This window comes from Colobus angolensis, unplaced genomic scaffold (assembly GCF_000951035.1).
Source record: "Colobus angolensis palliatus isolate OR3802 unplaced genomic scaffold, Cang.pa_1.0 Scaffold175, whole genome shotgun sequence".
Classification (NCBI taxonomy): Eukaryota; Metazoa; Chordata; class Mammalia; order Primates; family Cercopithecidae; genus Colobus; species Colobus angolensis.
The window spans coordinates 3,092,997-3,112,072 of NW_012114877.1; the positions used below are offsets into that span (position 1 = coordinate 3,092,997).

Sequence of the window (19,076 nt, forward strand, 5' to 3'; positions counted from 1 at the left end):
AAAATAAAATAAAATAAAATAAAATAAAATAAAATAAAATAAAATAAAAAATAATCACCCAATGTGGCTTGTTGTGAAGTACATTAAGGTAAGTTCCTCTTCACAGATCCCCTTGGAGGGCTGCCTCCAAGACTTCCCATCTGACTCCGGGGCAGAGATCATTTCAATCCTACTAGCCTCTTCAAAGTCCAGGTCCAAAAAGAGAGAGGTCACATAAAAGGGTTTCCACTTCTCCTAAAGCCACTTGTCAAATTCCAGACAGCCCTAGAATTGCTCAGTCTTGCATTCCCCCAAGATGCCTGACTCCCTTTACAGACAGTCCAATCCCACACCCACAGGTCTTTTCCTTCAGCCCCAAAAGAACGACCCTATGAGAACAGGGTCAAGTATTCACACATCTACAAGGTATTTTTAGAAACCTCTTCCTTCCGAGATAGTAGCTCATGAAAATAGACAAAATGTTTCCTTCCTTTTTTATCTTCCTGGCTTGCTCATTTCCACGAGATGGATAGAACTTCAATACTCCCCCTTGAAGGAAATGTCATAGGCAAGTCAAGCTGATCTCTTATAACCTAGAGACATTCTATGTAATCCTAGTTTCATGTATGTAAGAAAACCTATGTTGTGTCCATAAAAATGAATTAACTCATATGGAGCTTAGGTTATGAATCTTTATAATTCAAGTGATATGAATAAAAAGGTGATAAACCAAAAGCTGTCTATCACATCCCTGTGGCCAGGGTTTTTCAACTTCAGCACTACTGGCATTTTGGGCCAGATAATTCTTTGTCGTGGGGGCTGCCCTGTGCACTGTAGGTCGTTCAGCAGCATCCTTAGCCCTTACCCACTAGATGTCTGTAACACACACACACACATGCACACACAAACACATACATATCCCAGTTATGATAACCAAAAGTGTCTCCAGGCATTGCCAAATGTACTCTGGGGTCAGTATCTTCCCTGGCTGGGAACCACTGATGTAGTTCCAGTTTGCAAAAATGAGTCATTTTATCCCACCACCAATGGAAATATACGTTTTGTGTACACACAGGTATTTTGGGTTTAGTATGTGTTAAGCCATCTCTTGTAATGAAAAGAATTTGCAATGCCAATGGCAACATAGAGAAAAGCTACAAGACAGGCAGAACTGTATTCCAAAGCTTCATACCATATTATGAAACAACATAAAGAACACTATAAACAAATATTCAGCAGACACATTTATATTCAGCAGAGATAAAAATAAAAAACATTGTATGCGTGTCGTGACCCTATTTTATGAAAGATTTAATTTTTTTTTATAACTTCGGATAACCCTCTCAGCAGAGTAGAGAGCTGAAACCATCTGTATTAGTCTGTTCTCAGCTGCTAATAAAGACATACCCAAGACTGGGTAATTTATAAAGGAAAGAGGTTTAATTGACTCACAGTTTAGCATGGTTAGGGAGGCCTGAGAAAACTCACAATCACGGCAGACGGGGAAGCAAACATGTCCTTCTTCACATTGCAGCATCGGGAAGAATGAGTGCCCAGCAAAGGGGGAAGACCCTTATAGAACCATCAGATCTCATGAGAACAGGATGGGGAACACTGCCCCCATGATTCAATTATCTCCACCTGGTCCCTCCCAGGACACATGGGGATTATACAGGTACTATAATTGAAGATGAAATTTGGGTGGGGACACAACCAAACCATATCACCATCCAAAAATTCAACGCTAATCTAGTCATCTACTTGGGAAAAAATATTCCCACAATATCACCACATTGATAACTTCACCATTCAGTACCTAGTTTAAGAAAAAATAATGTCAGCAGGCTGTCTAGATTAACAATATTAACATACTGAATATATGTGGTTCTGCGAAAATTAATTGACATCTTTCCATTGCATTCCAAAGAAGAAAGGAGAAAAATTGTTTGGTGAAGTCAGGATCTACTATCACTTAAAACATTGTTAATACTACAGACTGCAGGGTCCTTTGTAACCTTGATGTTATATTAGCTTAGTAATATGAGTGATAGTTATTCAGGAGAAAATAAGGCCAAAACGTATTTTGGGGGCCTATAACCACTTATTGATTAAATTAGCATTTGTGTCCATTTGCTGTAAACTACTTCAAATTAAAGTATCCAAACACTGTTCTTTTTTATGTATATATAATAGTTTCATGGAAAAAAATTATAGCTGCATTTTACTTTATGTTCCATTTTCGATGCAGATAGTTGGACTGAATAAATTTAAAATGTAATTGAACGGCCAAAGGATAAAAATATCCTTTTCTGACTCAGAATTGTTCAATCTATCATTGTAATTTTTTAAAAAAATGAATTCACACTTAAAAAAAATAGGTTAATGGAATAGAAATTTGTCTTCCTGTTTTATGTTGCCCTCTCTCCTCCAGTCCACTTGCCAGAAGACATTTCAAGTGCAATTCCTCTGAAAGCTACAGATTTAATAAGTTAATGGATGGTTACCATTCTTGTTACTAGGCTGATTCTACTCAGTTTAGATCTAGAAAAATCTTTTTGTTGTTGTTGTTTCTGCACAATTTCCTGCCATTAAAGAAAAAAAATCAAGTGACACGGTCAGCAGAAGAGAAGAGCAAACAAGGTTTGTTTCTGCAGCAATTTCCCAAGTATTATTTTCCTCTTTTGAGATTCAAAATGAGACAAAGACACTCCTCTGTACTTCTAATGAAAAAGTGGGCAATAAATTTACAAATCTGTGCTAAGCCAAATGAACTCATTACCATGTTATAAACAGTTTAACATACTTTGATCAATATATTAGCTGCACAAACACAAATATGCTACAGTATTATTATAATGTAAGCAAACCTGAGTGGCCTATGCTAATAAGCAATAAGACGTAAAAGATGTAAAAGCATTAGGATATTTGAAGAAAACCCAAATGCCTTTAATACTCCCCAGAAACGGCATTCTCACAACTCTTTTGTACATATGTATAAATCCCTTAAACACAAAGAAGTCTTACAAATTTATTCCTATTCTTTTATGAAGTTAGTTAAAAATAAATGAACAAGAAATTAAAGAGAAGGTACTGTAATAAAGTTAGAATATTCTAACTGAAAACAATTATAATGAAACGATTTAGATTCCCATAGAATTATAAACATTTTTCAAGGGATATTTTGCAATGCAATTTTTTTTTTTTTTTTGAGACACAGTCTCACTCTGTTGCCCAGGCTGGAGTGTAGTGGCTTGATCTTGGCTCACTGCAGCCTCCGCCTCGCATGTTCAAGTGATTTTCCTGCCTCAGCCTCCTGAATAGCTGGGATTACAGTAGGTACCTGCCACTATGCCCGGCTAATTTTTTTTTTTTTTTTTTTTTTTTTTTTTTTATTTTTAGTAGAGATGGGGTTTCACCATGTTGGCCAGGCTGGTTTCCAATTCCTGACCTCAAGTGATCCACCCACCTCGGCCTCCCAAAATGCTAGGATTACAGGCGTGAGCCATTGCGCCTGGCCCAATGCAATTTTTAAAACAATGTTTTCTTCTTACTCTTGAAACTTAAAACACTGCAGGTTTATTTCATAGTTTTTAAAAAATACACTTATTAGAGTAAGAGCTTTTGTTTCTCAGAAAAAGAGCTTAGTAATTTAAAGTAGCATGCTAAATTCTTAGATTTTTCTTCAAATACGTTTGTATACCTCATCTTTCAACTAAGTGCATTAGTTTTCAACAATGCATAACTGACAGAAAATTGTGTTGAAATTGTAGTATTATTTAATTCTAGGAATTCAGCCAGTCAGGTATCAGAGATACACAGTTCTTTGAAGAGAACTGGAAAAATATCAATAGTATATAAATGTGCTTACTCCTCTTCCATTGTTCTAACTCCTCTATTAAAATTATATTCAAATTTCACAGAAATGAAAGCAAAAAGCTTAATTCTTGTCCTGAGAGACAATTTTTTTAATTAAAAAAGTTACCTTCCTAGTTTCAGATATTTAATCATACAAAACCTCTAACTCTGAGATACTTTTAGGGCCTTTACTAGAAAAATTCCCTCTGTAGCTGTTGGCACAAACTTGACAAACTTGCTGAACTGTGCAGATGTTGAAGCAGCTCTCAGTTACACTGGGGAAGAAAGGGGAACGAGACATTCCACAGCTGCCTACAACAGCTTCCTTCCCAGGGGCACAGTTGCAGGCTCTATCAAGCTCAATCACTTTGCAGAGCAACTGGGGATCCCAAGCAGGGTCAAAGAAATCCCAGGGCAGCTTAAATTTCTCCCAGTACCACAGTAAGAAGTAACACTACTTAAAAAGTAACCAGTTACTTCTAACAATTATGTTTGTGGTGGGGGGAGGGGAGGGTCGGGGGCGTGAGGAAGAATGAAGAATAATATCTGTAGTAAGAGAAAATAAAACATGTTTCATATTTTTAAAATTTCAAGCTACTTATATCAGATCTTCCTTAGGTCTTTGTTATGAAAATAACTATGAATATTTGCTCTTTATTCCTAATCAATTTTTTTTTCTTTAGGGGTGGGAGAGAATAGCCAAGTTGAAAAAATACAGAACTTAACACTTATTTCAACAATTGTAACACATTCATTGCAGGGTTTTAAAAGGATGTAATGACAGTAATATCATGTTTAAATGTATTCCACTCTTCCATTTTATGAGTATACATTCTTACAAGTTCTTTTAAACGTTTTTAAATATTAAAATAATTGTATTAATGATATGATGTGACTAAAAACAAGCAGCTAGGGAATATTCTTCCCTACTTGAGGATAACTGATGCTACAGTAGATGCCATTTCCTTAGGGTAAACCAGAAAGGAAGGTGTTAATAAACATGTAGCTCCACTAAATAACTGAAATACACAGATCTCTATTCCCCATAAAATTATACTTTTATACTAATCTTCTGGGGTAGTAAAAGACAATATATAGATGCATACATAGTTTTTATACCTTAAATTTATAATATTGTTAAAATTATTACTTTTTACTTGGTTAGAAAACCATTACTGTATCACCACATAAGCACTTGCAAGAATTCACCAGATACAATAATAAAAACAAAAGTGATGGTGATGTTACAATTAATTGTGGGTTTGCTATGATCAAGCACTATGCTGAGAGCCTTCAATAAATCACTTCACCTACCCCTCCCAATGATACTATTTCCATTTTATAAATGAAGAAATTAACTTATAAAGTCACTAAGCTAGTAAATGGTACAGCCAGAATTTAAATTTTTATATTCTAAAGTCCATACTCTTGTTACTATATGTATTGTATTGAAAATGACATTTGTACATTAATTCGGAACATTTTAAGTATTTTTGAAATCAATTTTAAAGGTTTACATTGCATCATTAAATTGTTATATTCAGAAAAAAAATGGCCTCTCTACATGAGATGTACTAGTTAAATCTTGCTTATATTGCTTATGACACCTTTTTCTTCTCTAACTACTGATTTTTTTAATAGCCAAAAAAGCTCATTTCAACCTAGAGTATTAGCAATACAACAATTTCCTAAATATTTTCATATGTTTCCTAAATTTCAGATGTCTATCTTTTTATTTCAGATTGATCCTCATGGCCACAAGTCAAGTAGCTAATAGATAATTAATTTTATGTTATATAACAGACAGGCCTGTAAACACTAAACTAAGAAAACTTTTTTATTCTATATTGATGCTAAAATATCAACAGAAAGACTTGAAGCCTCAGAAGGCCTTTGTTTATAGTTCAACAACATTCCTCCAAGACAATGCAATATACTACAAGCAAGGAGAAATCCGAGGCAGAAGTTGATGACATATGGGGTGTGCGTAGAACTTCTGGTTAATGGAAGTTCCAAGATGTATAAATAAAAAACGATGTGTGAGTTGGTGGAAAAAAACTATAAGGCAATTTTTTAATTAAAAAATTATGTAGCATAAACAATGCTAATGAGCCAAAAGTCCCAAGAGATTAGTATTGTATCTGCTTCATTTTAATGTTTCATTCACTTTTTATAAGTTACATCTACTCATTTGAAATATCTCAAGCAGAACCCTTTTTGTAAAATAGAGTTTTAAAGATATTCTTTGTCCTTGTTCTCAATAGGTCACGATTTTCTACTCAAGTTGTCAATTTGAGGACAAATCACACACACACACACACCCCTAAATCTTTAAATGAATCACCAGAAAGTAAATACCTGGAAGTTCTTCATAAATTTCATCATCTATTGGTTGACTGCTTGTTGGTGGATTGCTTATTGGTAGAGGATGATCAACATCATCATATAATTCTCCTCTCTCATCATAATCCTCAGGAATAATATCAGATTCCATATCTATAAAACACATTTCATGAAGTAAATTTTAAAAGAATGCAGAAGATATTTTTAAAACTATACTTCATAAATAAATGCAGCCCTACAAAATAACAACAATATTGTTCCATGTTAATTCCTTAACTAAAAACATGTTTAAAATTGTTTTGTAAATATGTGAATTTTAAAGTAAGCCAATTGGTACTTACAAAAAAGATGCTGTTTAAAATCTGAAGTAACTGGTCTGTATAAACAGCAGTCACATTCACTTGGTCATTCTCACAGAAGTCAATAAGTTTTTGTATATGAAAACCCAAACTACTTTGTTATTTAGTATTTAAAGACTGTGATAACTCATTCAATTGATTTATCTTACCTTGCAATACAAATTTCAGCTGCTGTACCCATTCCTCAGCATCTTTGGGAGAAGCTGCTGTAAACTAATATAAAATAAACAATAAAAACGAAAATCACCACATTAGAAATGAAAGGTATGTTGTATTCTTACCATTTATTTAAGACTATTAGTAATTCTTTCCATGTCTAGTGGAACTTTTCTTGCAAGGATGCTTCTTATAATGTACAGTTAATTTTGACAAATTTATGCAATTGAAGCAGAGGATGATGAATTTGAAACTCTGATCAGCAGCTGGCAGCTGTGCAGGAAAAAAAGCTGCTTCTCTTCATCAATGTCAAAGACAGAACTGATGAACAAAATTTGCCCTTGACAATTAGAAGACACCCATGAATTTCTTTAGATGGCTGGATACAGGTTTCTTAAAAATGTTCTTGTCAGATTCCAACACACTACCTGACAACTTAATTAACTGGCTTTCAACTGCAATCTCAGATATTTAAAACTTATTAAACATACATTCCATATTGATGCCTAGCTGATAGCTCTTGAATTGCAGAGCTGATGTGTACCTTTACCTTCATTTTCTCCCACACTCCTAAGCAATACAATATGTATTATCACTCTGATATTTGTCTTTTGATAATTTTACTCTTTCTGCTATGTAACTCTTTTAGAAGATCACCTAGTTCTATCAGATATAAATGCAACATGGGAAGTAATCGATAAGTTATATATTCTCTTTATCTTTTTCAAGAAGATAGCGTTTGAACTAATCTGAAATTTAAAAAAAATTCCCCTTATATGAATGTTCAATGCATAATGTATTTAAACACCAGTATTTTTATTATTGTTAACATGTCAAGGAGAGTATTAATCAAATGTCAATGTCTCTATAAATGAAATCAAAACATTTTATCAACTTAATTTCAAGACAACATAAAGACTACAACCTGATATATACGTTTATCAGGAGCAGAGATTTCAAAACAGCAATCTTTCTTTCCATCCTTTCTTAGAGTGTTATTCATTCTGACACTGTAGCCATCTAATGCAAATTCACCTTTCTGTTGTTTGTCTGTTGAAGATAAAACCAGTTAGAATTTCATTTATTAATATTAATGCTCAATTATATTTTATTTAAAATTTCTTCATCAATTCTTGGAAATAATTTTTTTTGGTTATATTGCTTTAGTAATATAATGCTTAGGTAATGTTTTTAGAAATTATTTTTAATTCTGAAACATGTAAGTATTAGGGATGATTTGATTTAAGAAGGAGGTCTGCAGATCATGGTCTTATTCAGAAGGAAGTATGGAAACATGACATTCTAGGGTAGGGAAAATTCAGGAACTAGAACTTAGAACTTGCTAGACAAACCCACCACAAACCTGTGGCTCTTTCAGATTTAGTTGGCCAGTGGGAAGATTTGACCAGCTGAAAATTTGTTGAGCTTTATTTACTGTTATCTCCTTTCACCTACCCCTCCCCAGCACCACCACCAAAAAGAAGCTTCTAAAACAAAAGTTTTCTTTAAAAAAGGTCTCCTAACTTGGTACAAATTTATCCCTAACTTTACAAAGCAAACTGAAACTAAACTACCAATTACGAAAAAGATGTGAAGGAAAAAAAACTATGTGGATAGAGAAGAGTGGTAAAGCAAGTACAGAAGCATTAGTTACCAAAAAAAAAGGGAAAGTTTCTTATCCAATCAGTGAACAGTTGAACTAGTAAAGCACATTTGAATCTCACATGATAAAGAGGCAAAAGATGATTAGACCTTTGGTCAGATATTATTTTAAAGACAAATAAAGGGAGAATATAACAAAAGACTTAACATTCTGAAACTGAAAATAAAATTAGTCAACCTTCCTACTTCACCCAGTTATACCATTTTGATAGAAAAACTGCACAGCTATAGGTTTATTTCCTAGATTAACAAACAATATTAAAACCATGAGTAGGGACAAACTCTTTTACTGAGCTCGGGGTAAATACAGAAATGCTTTCATGTTGTGGGGTGTGCTTTTTCAGTTCAGTGTACCAGTAAAAGATATAGCACCTTTTCTTAAATACACAAGTTAAATACCTAAAGTAACTAACAGATATTTTTAAAAGGTCATAGAGATTATATCTTGTTCAAAATATCAAATGAGAAAAAAAAATCTCAGTTCCTGGGAAACTCTAATGACATTTAGTCATAATTTACATCTCTCTGAACATCTAAAGAAACAATCAAAGTTTATTTCATGAAAAAAATCTACAATAAACTATGTTTTTCACAAAAACTACACAGTACTTTAAAGATTAGAGCAGCATTTCCCAAAGATATTACTAGGTTTCTGTGATCAAATCAATTTGGGAAACGTTTTACTGAATTAAACAGAGTTAAGCGGTTTTGTTAGTTCAGGCCTTCTTGGGGCCCATAGTACATTTACATACTAATTAAACTTCTAAAAGAAAAATTTAGTATGTAGCATTTCCAAAAATTATTTGTCTGTGGAATCGTTTTTTCACAGAATATTTTATGGTACTCCCAGGATATATTTTGTAAGACACCTAACTAGGAAACTATTGGGAAAAAAGTATTAAAATGATAAATGGTTAAGCATGGTTGGTTTCTTGGAAAATTCTCAAAAAAAGACTAAATCATTCACTCACTCATTTGACAAATTGATACCGAGCACTTGAAACAAGCCAGACAGCATTATAGGTTTGCCAAGATAAAAGCTAAAACACCTTATCAGACCTTTCACACCACCTTCCCAATGATCTACTAAATTGCAAAAGGAACTTAATGTTCACAATGAAAAGTGGAAGTAATGTGAGGGAAAATATCAAAGCCATACTGGACAATTTTGAGAGATTTCCTTAAACTCTCCAGAAGAAAGAGAATTTTCAGGGACCAGATTTAGAGGAAAGCTGTTCCCTTGCTGCACAAGGGTTCAATTGCTCCACTCACTAGGTCCATCTGGCCTAAAACCTATGCCTTCTACCTCCAATTTCGGTCTAAAATTCTCATCAACGTAACTTGAATGGAGGTGGAAATGCATGAGGAGTGGGAGTCTACACATGGAGATGTAAAATCAGCACTACAAAGATTTAGTTTGGAAGAGCTGAGGGGAACAGATCTTTCTGGGCCGGATTATCTAATAATCTAGAAATAAGACAATCTGGCAGCAAAATTAGGCAACCCCAACTTAGACTAGCAGATTCATTTTAGCCAAACCCCCTAGAAATATGCTATGGGGCTATGTATCAGAACTTCTGTTACAGTCCAAGAGGAGGACAGTATCAGCCTCTACTGAGATGAACCAGAGAGAAGCCACAAAGCCAATTTATAGGTAAGCATCTCAGATTTTATAGACATGTACTTGTTCAAGGATAAGTGAAAGAGGAACAGCAAATACAAATGCTATAAAAATATTATGTAAAACAGAAACATAACATAGCACTTGAGAAATAGAAAGCACAAGCAAAGTAGGCGAAATGGAAGTAAACTTTAGCCAACTGCTTTGCATATTTTATAAAAGTAAACACAGATTCTGAAAGAGATGAAACATGAAACAATGTAATATAAAATGAAAAGAGAAAAGGCTGAGACAAGTAGGAATTAAAATGAAACTGGCAAAATTAGGAACAAATAGGCTGTATAAGGAAGTGGAAAATGCAGCAGCAAAACAAATGATGTATTAGAAGTAATAAAAAGTAGAACTAACATTGTGGAAAACCAGATCAGATATACCTTGAAAAGCTCACTCAGCAGATAGAAAATAAGACTAAGGGGAGGGGGAAGGGGCAAAAGGGGGTATGATAAATATGGAGGGCTGAAAAAAATACAACATAAGAAAAATGGGTTTTCTGGAAGAAGAGTAATAAATAAATGCCAATAACCAAAGACATAATATAACAAAAGAAAACTTCATTCAACCAAAGAAACACCTAACTTTCCAGAACAAAAGGTGCTGTTGTTTAACCAAGCAAAAATAATAAAAAGAAACTAATATCTAGACCTATCCAACTGATTGTTTGTATTTGAGGATAAACAATTACATAAACATCCAAGTCGGGTAGGGGTATGGGCCCAGAAAGATTGAAGAGAGCAGAGGAAACTCACAACTCTTTCTAATAGCTTTTGCAGAACCATAACCATGAAGTAGCCATATCTCCAATTAGCCAATACAGGACAGGAAGTTCAAGACATGAAATGGGCAGACATGGCTGTAAGACAACACTGTTCTTCCCCTTTCACATTAGTTTCTCTTCTGGTGAGAGAAACTTCATCATTATATGGTAAGTCATAAGAATTTACATATAGATGAGTTCCACAATGCTTTTTGGGATAGTTTCAAGGATACCTGTTAGCAAAATCATCAAAAATAGTAAAATGCCAATCAAATAGGAAATAAAGCTAAAAAGTCCATTTACCCAGCACTGTGAAAGACTAATATTTTATCTAGGTGAACTTCACAAATAGCAAAAGCTTATTCCTTTAAGTGCCAAAACTTTTAAAAATGTTAATCATTGTGATGCAAAGCTTTCGAAAATATATCTTTCCCTAACTTTACAAACAAGTCTTTTAAACATAACATTGTTTTCTTAACATATTTCTTAAGATATATAACATTGTTTCTTAACAATACTATGTTTTGAGTATTAGTTTTTGTAACACATTGATACCCTCAGAATTTTTGAAGTGTTTGTTCCTCTATGACATTTCTCTCAGCTTCTGTTTCACACTTTAACCTAAACTCTGTCATGCTTTGAATGTAATGTCTACAGAACTGAAGGCTGCCAGGAAAAGCTAGACAATGAAATCTATTGTATCAGTAACTTAATTTTACACTAATCTTAATTCAGTAGGTTCAAGGTAAAAAGCAGTTGTCTCTGATCTCCTACAAAACAAAATGCATAAGGCTAGTAAGAGCAATTTCCTTCTACTTTTTCACTGGCTTTTAGGTTTACAGCTGTGTTCTGGGGTTTTTAAAAGCTGTCAAAAAGACAACTCACATTTACTGAGCTTCTATACATCAAGAACTTAATAGAACATATCTCATATATACCTGGTAATAATCCTATGCAATAGAAGAGACATATTATATTCCCAGCACTGATGGGAAAACAAACTTTAATCAATTTGCTCACGGTCACACAAATAGTAAAGAGTAAAAGCCAGGACCCTAAGAAAAACTGATTCTAAAGCCTTGCTTTTTCAGCCATTTCACACTGTTTTCTAAAAACGTGTTTCTCAAAGTATATTTTAAGAATCACCTACGTTAGAATCATCTTGGATGCCTGTTAACACAGAATTGGCTACTATTCTGCACTTGCTGTATAGGAATCTCTGTGGGTGAGTCCAGGAAACCAAATTTTTAGCAAGCAACCCAGGTGATTTTGATACACACTACAACCACTGTCCTCAATACAACGTGACATTTACAAAGTCACGGTAGAGAAAATAAATGTTATTCTGCACTTCGTCCTACAACGTAGGTCAAACTTTCTGAGTTTTCTTTATGGGTTTCTCTGCCTCTGCCTATCTCTTTAAAAGCTATGATGGGTTGTTCTAAGTCTTGCTCTCTTCTTACATTACACTCTCCCTGGGCAATCTCATCTAATTCCAAGAATTAAATTCCTATCAATATACTTGTGACTCATGATTCTTTACTTTTAGTTCATTTTGAAAACTGTATATCCAAATCTTCGTCTGCTCACTATATATGTTTCATCTCTCAAATGTCCTATAGGTTCACTGAATAGAAAGTGTCCACAATGGAGATCATCTTATCCCCACTCCCAACACTTGTTTTGGCAACAACTGTAATATTTCTTGTTGTAGCCTCCACCTCAATAAATGGCACCTCCATTAATTCAAGCTCCCAAACCAGAAAACTGCACACCATTTTTTATTTTGCCCTTTCCTTCACCAACTGCCCTGACGTTACCCCCTACACTCCACTGCCACCTACCAAAATCTAAACAGACCTTCTATTTTTCTGGCAAATATACTTGCTTTTTCTCTTCTTCATTGGCTCTCAGAAAAAACATGCTTAAAACACCAACCACTCTCATACCATTTTAAATATAGCATAAATATTGCAACTGAATAATTTCAAATCTTTTAGCATCCCTACAAGTTATGGACACTTATTATTTGGGGCTCCCCAGCATCCATGCATCTTTCCTATTTTAATGCCAAGACTGCCAGGGATAGGGCTTAGTTTTCCACCACAGAACCTGGAGGGAGGTGGATTTTCCCTGTTCCAACTTAATCAAAGTGGATGCTCCAGACTGGAACCTACATCTCAAGTAACAAAAGGATCAAGACAGGGTTCAGAATCCATTCTGGTGGCAATGGCATTCACTGATTGATGGCAGTGCACAGTGGCAGCATCACATGTCCTGGCTTGGCAAGGCCCAAGGCCAGTAGTGTGTCCCAGTAAGATTTTTCATGGATTATGCTCAAGATCCAGCCCCCTTACCTACCTTAGCTCTTGCTTGCTTGCTGAGCCTGTGTGTAGCATTCTCAGCAATTCTGAGAGCTGATATTTTCCTAATAATTTCCCTTTCTGCATTAAAAAAAATTGGTTTCTGATGCTCATACCAAGAACACTAACTTGGTACAAATGGCTAGCAATAAAAAATATGAAATGTGTTCAGTAATATCTACTAGTTATATTTAAGAAGGCCTTTTCCCCTCAGTGTATAACTTACGTTATTTCCACAAGTATTAATACTCAGTAGGGAAAAGAAAAATATGTCCATCAATACTAGACCTTGGCACTAAATTTTATCAAACTGATTAGCAAGATGTTCCAGCTCCTCAGTTAAAGATATATGAACATTTTCCTTTGGTTTATACAGCTTGCAGATGCCAATGCTAAATCAGCCACTTGAAATTTATCTCTGGGGTTTTGTGTAGAAGTTAGACTAGATACCAAACCAACAACATACATGGTCATCAGATCCTTAGTAAAACTTAGTTGGTACCTGACTATTTCTGTATGTTGATGAAATCCTACTAAACATCAGATGTACATTTTAACTGCTGTATACTGTTAGAGGGTCTCTTAGCCATAAAGGCAGAGAGTAAAGGTATAGCTTTAATTTAGTGTTTGTAATCCCAGCTACTCAGGAGGCTGAGGCAGAAGAATTGCTTGAACACAGGAGGCAGAGGTTGCAGTGCGCCGAGATCATGCCACTGCACTCTAGCTTAGGCAATAGAGCGAGACCCCATCTCAAAAAAAAAAAGTTTATTGTGATAAGTTTTAAAGTTAATACTTTCATATCAAAGATCCAAAAGTCTATAAAATTGCAATAATTTCTGATAAAAGTAGAATTAATGGTTCCTATTTCTTAAGGAATAAAAATATCCTTCTTCACATACCAGATGGAGATAGAATTTAAATTTTTAAAATATCAGAATTCACTTACACATTTTACATATATCATCTTGATATAATTATAAAATTACATAATTATAATTATAAAATGACAGAATTTGTTTCTGTAAAGTGAATCACATTTTAGAAAAAAGGTAAGATTTTACAGCTTTCTATTAAGTTGCTATTACAAAACAACAGAACTTCTAATTATACAAATATAAGTACTGTCACTTTAACATATTCAAAACAATATTAAAAGAGAAATATGATGCTTTTTCAACATCAAAATATATTTTATAATTTTCAAACTTCAAAGAGAACATATATGTCCTCTTTTTTTCCTATCATTGGTGAAGTTGTGGAGAAGTGGAGAGCAGGGAGGTAAATTTCAATGAAAAATTTTATTTCTCTCCCAAGTTCTGAAAGTTTTGTTAAATTCTCCATATTAAGCCCAATTTTCTACTGACTTTTATTATATATTGAAAAGATATTACAATGAAAAAATTAAAACCACATAATGTAACAAATAACCTTGGAATGACTTTGTAGATCAGGGCTACTTGTAGCTCCCATTTACTAGACGGTGCTAGTGTATTCTTTAATCAGGTTTCAGCAAAAGTCCTGAAAGGAGGTACTAAGAACTGACAATCCCCTCCTTAAAAATGGGGAGAGACTAGGTTTACATCATAATGTTGATTCAAGATCATACAGAAGATAAACAGAAAAAGGGGAAAAAACCCACAACAGTTTAGAACAGGTTCCTAAATGGGCCATCACTTATGTGCACCTTGGAGGGGTTGGTAATAATCATCAAGTTGTAGAAAAAGCATAGTTTTGGAGGCAGAGAGATCTGCATTAAATCCTCGTTCTGCCTCTTAACAGCCCTGTGTTGACCTCTCTTGTTTAGACTACTTCAAAGTTCTGCGAAATGGTCCTGTTGACCCAGACTCTATCCATCCCAAACCATTCTCCATAATCCTATTACAATTACTTCCTAAAAACCAAATCTGGTCATACAATGCTCTGCTTAAAGGTCATATTCAAAATAAAATCTTTAGCAAGGCCCTTATTCTCAGAAGGTTCTTATCAACCTGGTCTAATCCACTTCTTTAGCCTTATGTGCTCCCTCCCCTCACTCACTCCAAGCTCCAGCCTTCATTCCATCTTTGATCCCATCCACAGTCTTTCACAACTCGGAATCTCTGCTATTCCCTTACCTGGCAAGCCCATTTTACCCTTCTTCCCTGTCTTAGTCTGTTTATGCTGCTATAACACCCAAAACTGGGAAATTTATAAACAACAGAAATTAATTTCTCAGTTATGGGAGCTGGGAAGTCCAAGATCGAGGTACCAGCAGGGTCAGTGCCTAGTGAGGGCTGCTCTCTGCTTCAGGATGCCACCTTGTTGCTGCATCCCCCAGAAGAGGTGAATGCTGTACCATCACATGGTGGAAAGGCAAAAGAGGGGCTCCACAGCTCTCTCCAGACTTTTTTTTATAAAAAGACATATCCCATTCTTGAGGGTAAAGCCCTCGTGCCTTAATCACCTCCCAAAAGCCCCAGCTCTTAATACAATCTCCTTGGGAGTTAATTTCCAACATATGAATTTTGGAGGTACACATACATTCATACCATAGTATTCAATCAATAAACTCCTACTCATTCTTTCAGGCCCAATGAAGTGGTCTCTCCACCAGGACATCTTCCCTAACTTCCCTAGGCAGTTAGCTTTCCCTCATTTGTGATCCAAAGATAGCTTATTTAAATTACTTACTGTACTGCATTGAAATGGTCAGTTTACCTGCCCAGCTCCCTCCTCCAACCCCACAGCATCCTTCCCTCTCTCACTGATATCCACAAAAACCAAACTGTGAGCACCTCTAAGGATCTTTGGATCCTCAGTGCCTACTAGCTAACAAGTGTCTGAAAAAATATTTATCAAATTTAGAAAAAGAATAAGTGAATGAATAAGTGAATGACTTGAAGGACACCTGAACATCTAGGACCTAAGAATTTTGATGAATGAGACTCATGACAATCAAAGGAAAAGCAAGGAGATGAAAGGATGAGTAAGATTTCCTCAGGTGTTGAAATATATACTATATGTATTTGTTGCTTAAGGGTCCCAAATGGCTATAAATAATAAATACAGACAATATTTATCAGTACAATGGTAAGTGCATCATTTACCCAACAGGTTGGAACTACTCTTTCTAAGCCACTACTATCTTCATAGGTCAATATGTTTTTTGGCACACACAATATGGTAGAAAATGTGAACTATGTATCTGTCAAACAGTAACAAAGCACACTTTAACCTAGTAAGTGGTGTCAACTCCTTCTGTGCCTTTATAATCCATTTATCTAAATCCTACTTAGTTGGAGGATTATAGTTCTCATATATCTAGATCCGAGCTCTTCCCATTAGGTAAACGGTTCACACATACAGTAAATAAGGCTATAAAAAATCGTATCTAATTTCGCAAAAGAAAAAAAGTATTTGATATAAAGGAAGGAAATCGGGATCATGCCAAACAAGCAATTAAAAACTGTCGAAAGATAGATCTTTTTTTGGAGTCCCTCAAAAGAGAGGAACTGGCTAAGAATTTCAAAGGAAACCACCAACAGAAAAAAGAACCACTAGAAAAAAATCTAAAATTTCACTGGAAACAGGAGGCTGCAAAGTAAAAGGGAAAAATTTAAGGAAATATAAGCCACATCTTCAAACATCAACATGAAAAAGGAATGCTAAAATGGTAATTTCTTTAAAGTGGAAGTGTCAGAGGCATTTAAACCAGAGCAACTCCATCTTGAATAGGAGCTGGGTAAAATAAGGCTTTGGCCTATGGGGGCTGCATTCCCAGGAGGTTAGGCATTCTTAGTCACGGGATGAGATAGGAGGTTGGCACAAAGTACAGATCACAAAGACCTTGCTGATAAAAGGATGCAGTAAAGTAACTGGCCAAAACCCACCAAAACCAAGACAGCGATGAAAAGTGACCTTTGGTTTTCCTCACTGCTCATTATATGCTAATTATAATGCATCAGCATGTTAAAGACACTCCCACCCGTGCTATGATAGTTTACAAATGCCACGGCAACATCAGGAAGTTACCCTATATGGTTTAAAAAGGGAAGAAACCCTCAGTTCTGAGAACTACCCAACCCTTTTCAGGAAAACTCATGAATAATCCACTCTCTGTTTAGCATATAATCAAGAAGTAACAGTAAGTGTAAGCAGCTGAGCAGCCTATGCTCTGCTTTGCCTATGGAGTAGCAATTCTTTTGTTTCATTACTTTCTTAATAAACTTGCTTTCACTTCCCTCTATGGATTGGCCTCAAATTCATTCTTGTGTGAGATCCAAGAATCCTTTCTTGGGGACTGGATCAAGACCCCTTTCCAGTAACAGAAATGACAGAAAGGGCTAAATGGATCACAAAGTAGTTGAAATGCAAATTACAAACAATGTTACTACCATTAGGTCTCACCAAATAAGAATAAAAATGAACACAGGAATTCAAGGTTGCAGTGAGCTATGATGGCATCACTGCACTCCAGCTTGGGTGATAGAGTGAGGCTCCTTCATCTCTAAAAAAGAAAAAAAAAGGGAACGTAACTAATATCCAAATAATTCTAACTAAAATGTTTTCACTGAATATATTATATTAGTGTTTGAAGTAAATATTAACACGCTTTGGGTTTTGGGGAAACTCTTGCTAATCTTTTACCTAACCATTGTTATATGTCAGTCAGGACTAGAAATGGAGGAAACACTGACATTAGTATTCGTTGATTCTTAAAGAAATCAGAAATGAGAAGCCTAATTGAATCAAAGTCACAAGATCTGAAACCTCCCTCCCCCGATCTGGTGAAAAAGAGGATATTCTGTGGAAGGTAATATCTTGATCTAAATTCACAATATCATGCAAAACTGTATTTCTATGATCTATGATAATTGTAACTGAACTTGAACTCTAAATTTTCTGACCTACTTCACTACTGACCCTTAGCAGAAGAAAGATGCTTGTTTATAGCTGTTTACAGCTTACACTTCACTGATGCCATTACTACATTTGAACATACTGTAAATTAGTGATGGAATGCAAATTAGCTACTAAATTAATTAATTTGTTAATCTCATTAGCCAAAAGGTAAGAACAATTTCCAGCATTATGTAAGTATTTCAGACTTATCTGAAATACAATAATCTTACCTGTAGGTTTTTAGAACAGGGGAAAAAAACTCTAAAAACTATAAATAATGTCAAATAAAACATAAATTTCCAAACAACATTGATAACAATTCCATAGGAAAGCTTACATTCAGTGATACTTTTGTCTTTTTCTTCTTAAAGTGTCCTTTCTGGAAATGAACATTATCTATTTCCACACAAGTTTTACTTCATAATATTCAACTCCTAGCCTGTTTTCCCTAGAATAAAGCGAAACTCAGAAAGCTTACAATCCTTAAATTTCATTATTTGGTGGCTTTATTTGTTCAAATAGCAAACTTAAAATTATGTTAACTGCAACTGAGAGACAGATTAATTAATAATGAAGTTACAAAATGTATCCTAGTATTTCTAAATTAATGTAGTGACAATAGTGGTTAAGAACATGGACTCTAACCATATTCTCTAGGTTAAAATCCTAAATTTGAGCTGGGTACAGCGGTGTGCACCCGTAATCCCAGCTACCTGGGAGACTGAGACAGGAAGATCACTTGACTCCAGGAGTTTGAGGCTGTAGGGTGTGATGACTGCACCTGTGAACAGCCACTGCTCTCCAGCCTAGGCACCAAGACAAGACCCTGTTTCTAAAAACAAAGGAAAAAAAAATTCCTAGATCTGCCATTTTCCAACTCTGTGACCTTGAACAAGTCACTTAACCTCTCTGTTCTGTTTTCCTAAAAGTAAAATTAATGGTGCTAATAATAGTACTTACAGAGTTGTTGTGAGCTAAACAAGTTAACATAGCTAACGTACTTAGACAAAAGTGCTTAGAACGGTACCCAGTATACAGTAAAT

At 34.9% G+C, this 19,076-nt stretch overlaps 1 protein-coding gene across 3 annotated transcripts in view; it reads right to left on the minus strand.

Moving 5' to 3' along the window:
- SKAP2 (src kinase associated phosphoprotein 2) overlaps positions 1–19,076 on the minus strand; it is a 336,690-nt gene that overhangs the window by 50,297 nt on the left and 267,317 nt on the right. For all 3 annotated transcript variants that reach the window (XM_011938574.1, XM_011938573.1, XM_011938572.1), the window contains 3 exons: positions 7,618–7,742; positions 6,686–6,749; positions 6,193–6,330 (listed from right to left, as the gene is read on the minus strand). In XM_011938574.1, the coding sequence (XP_011793964.1) occupies positions 6,193–6,330; positions 6,686–6,749; positions 7,618–7,742 (327 nt within the window). The remainder of the gene's footprint in view (positions 1–6,192; positions 6,331–6,685; positions 6,750–7,617; positions 7,743–19,076) is intronic.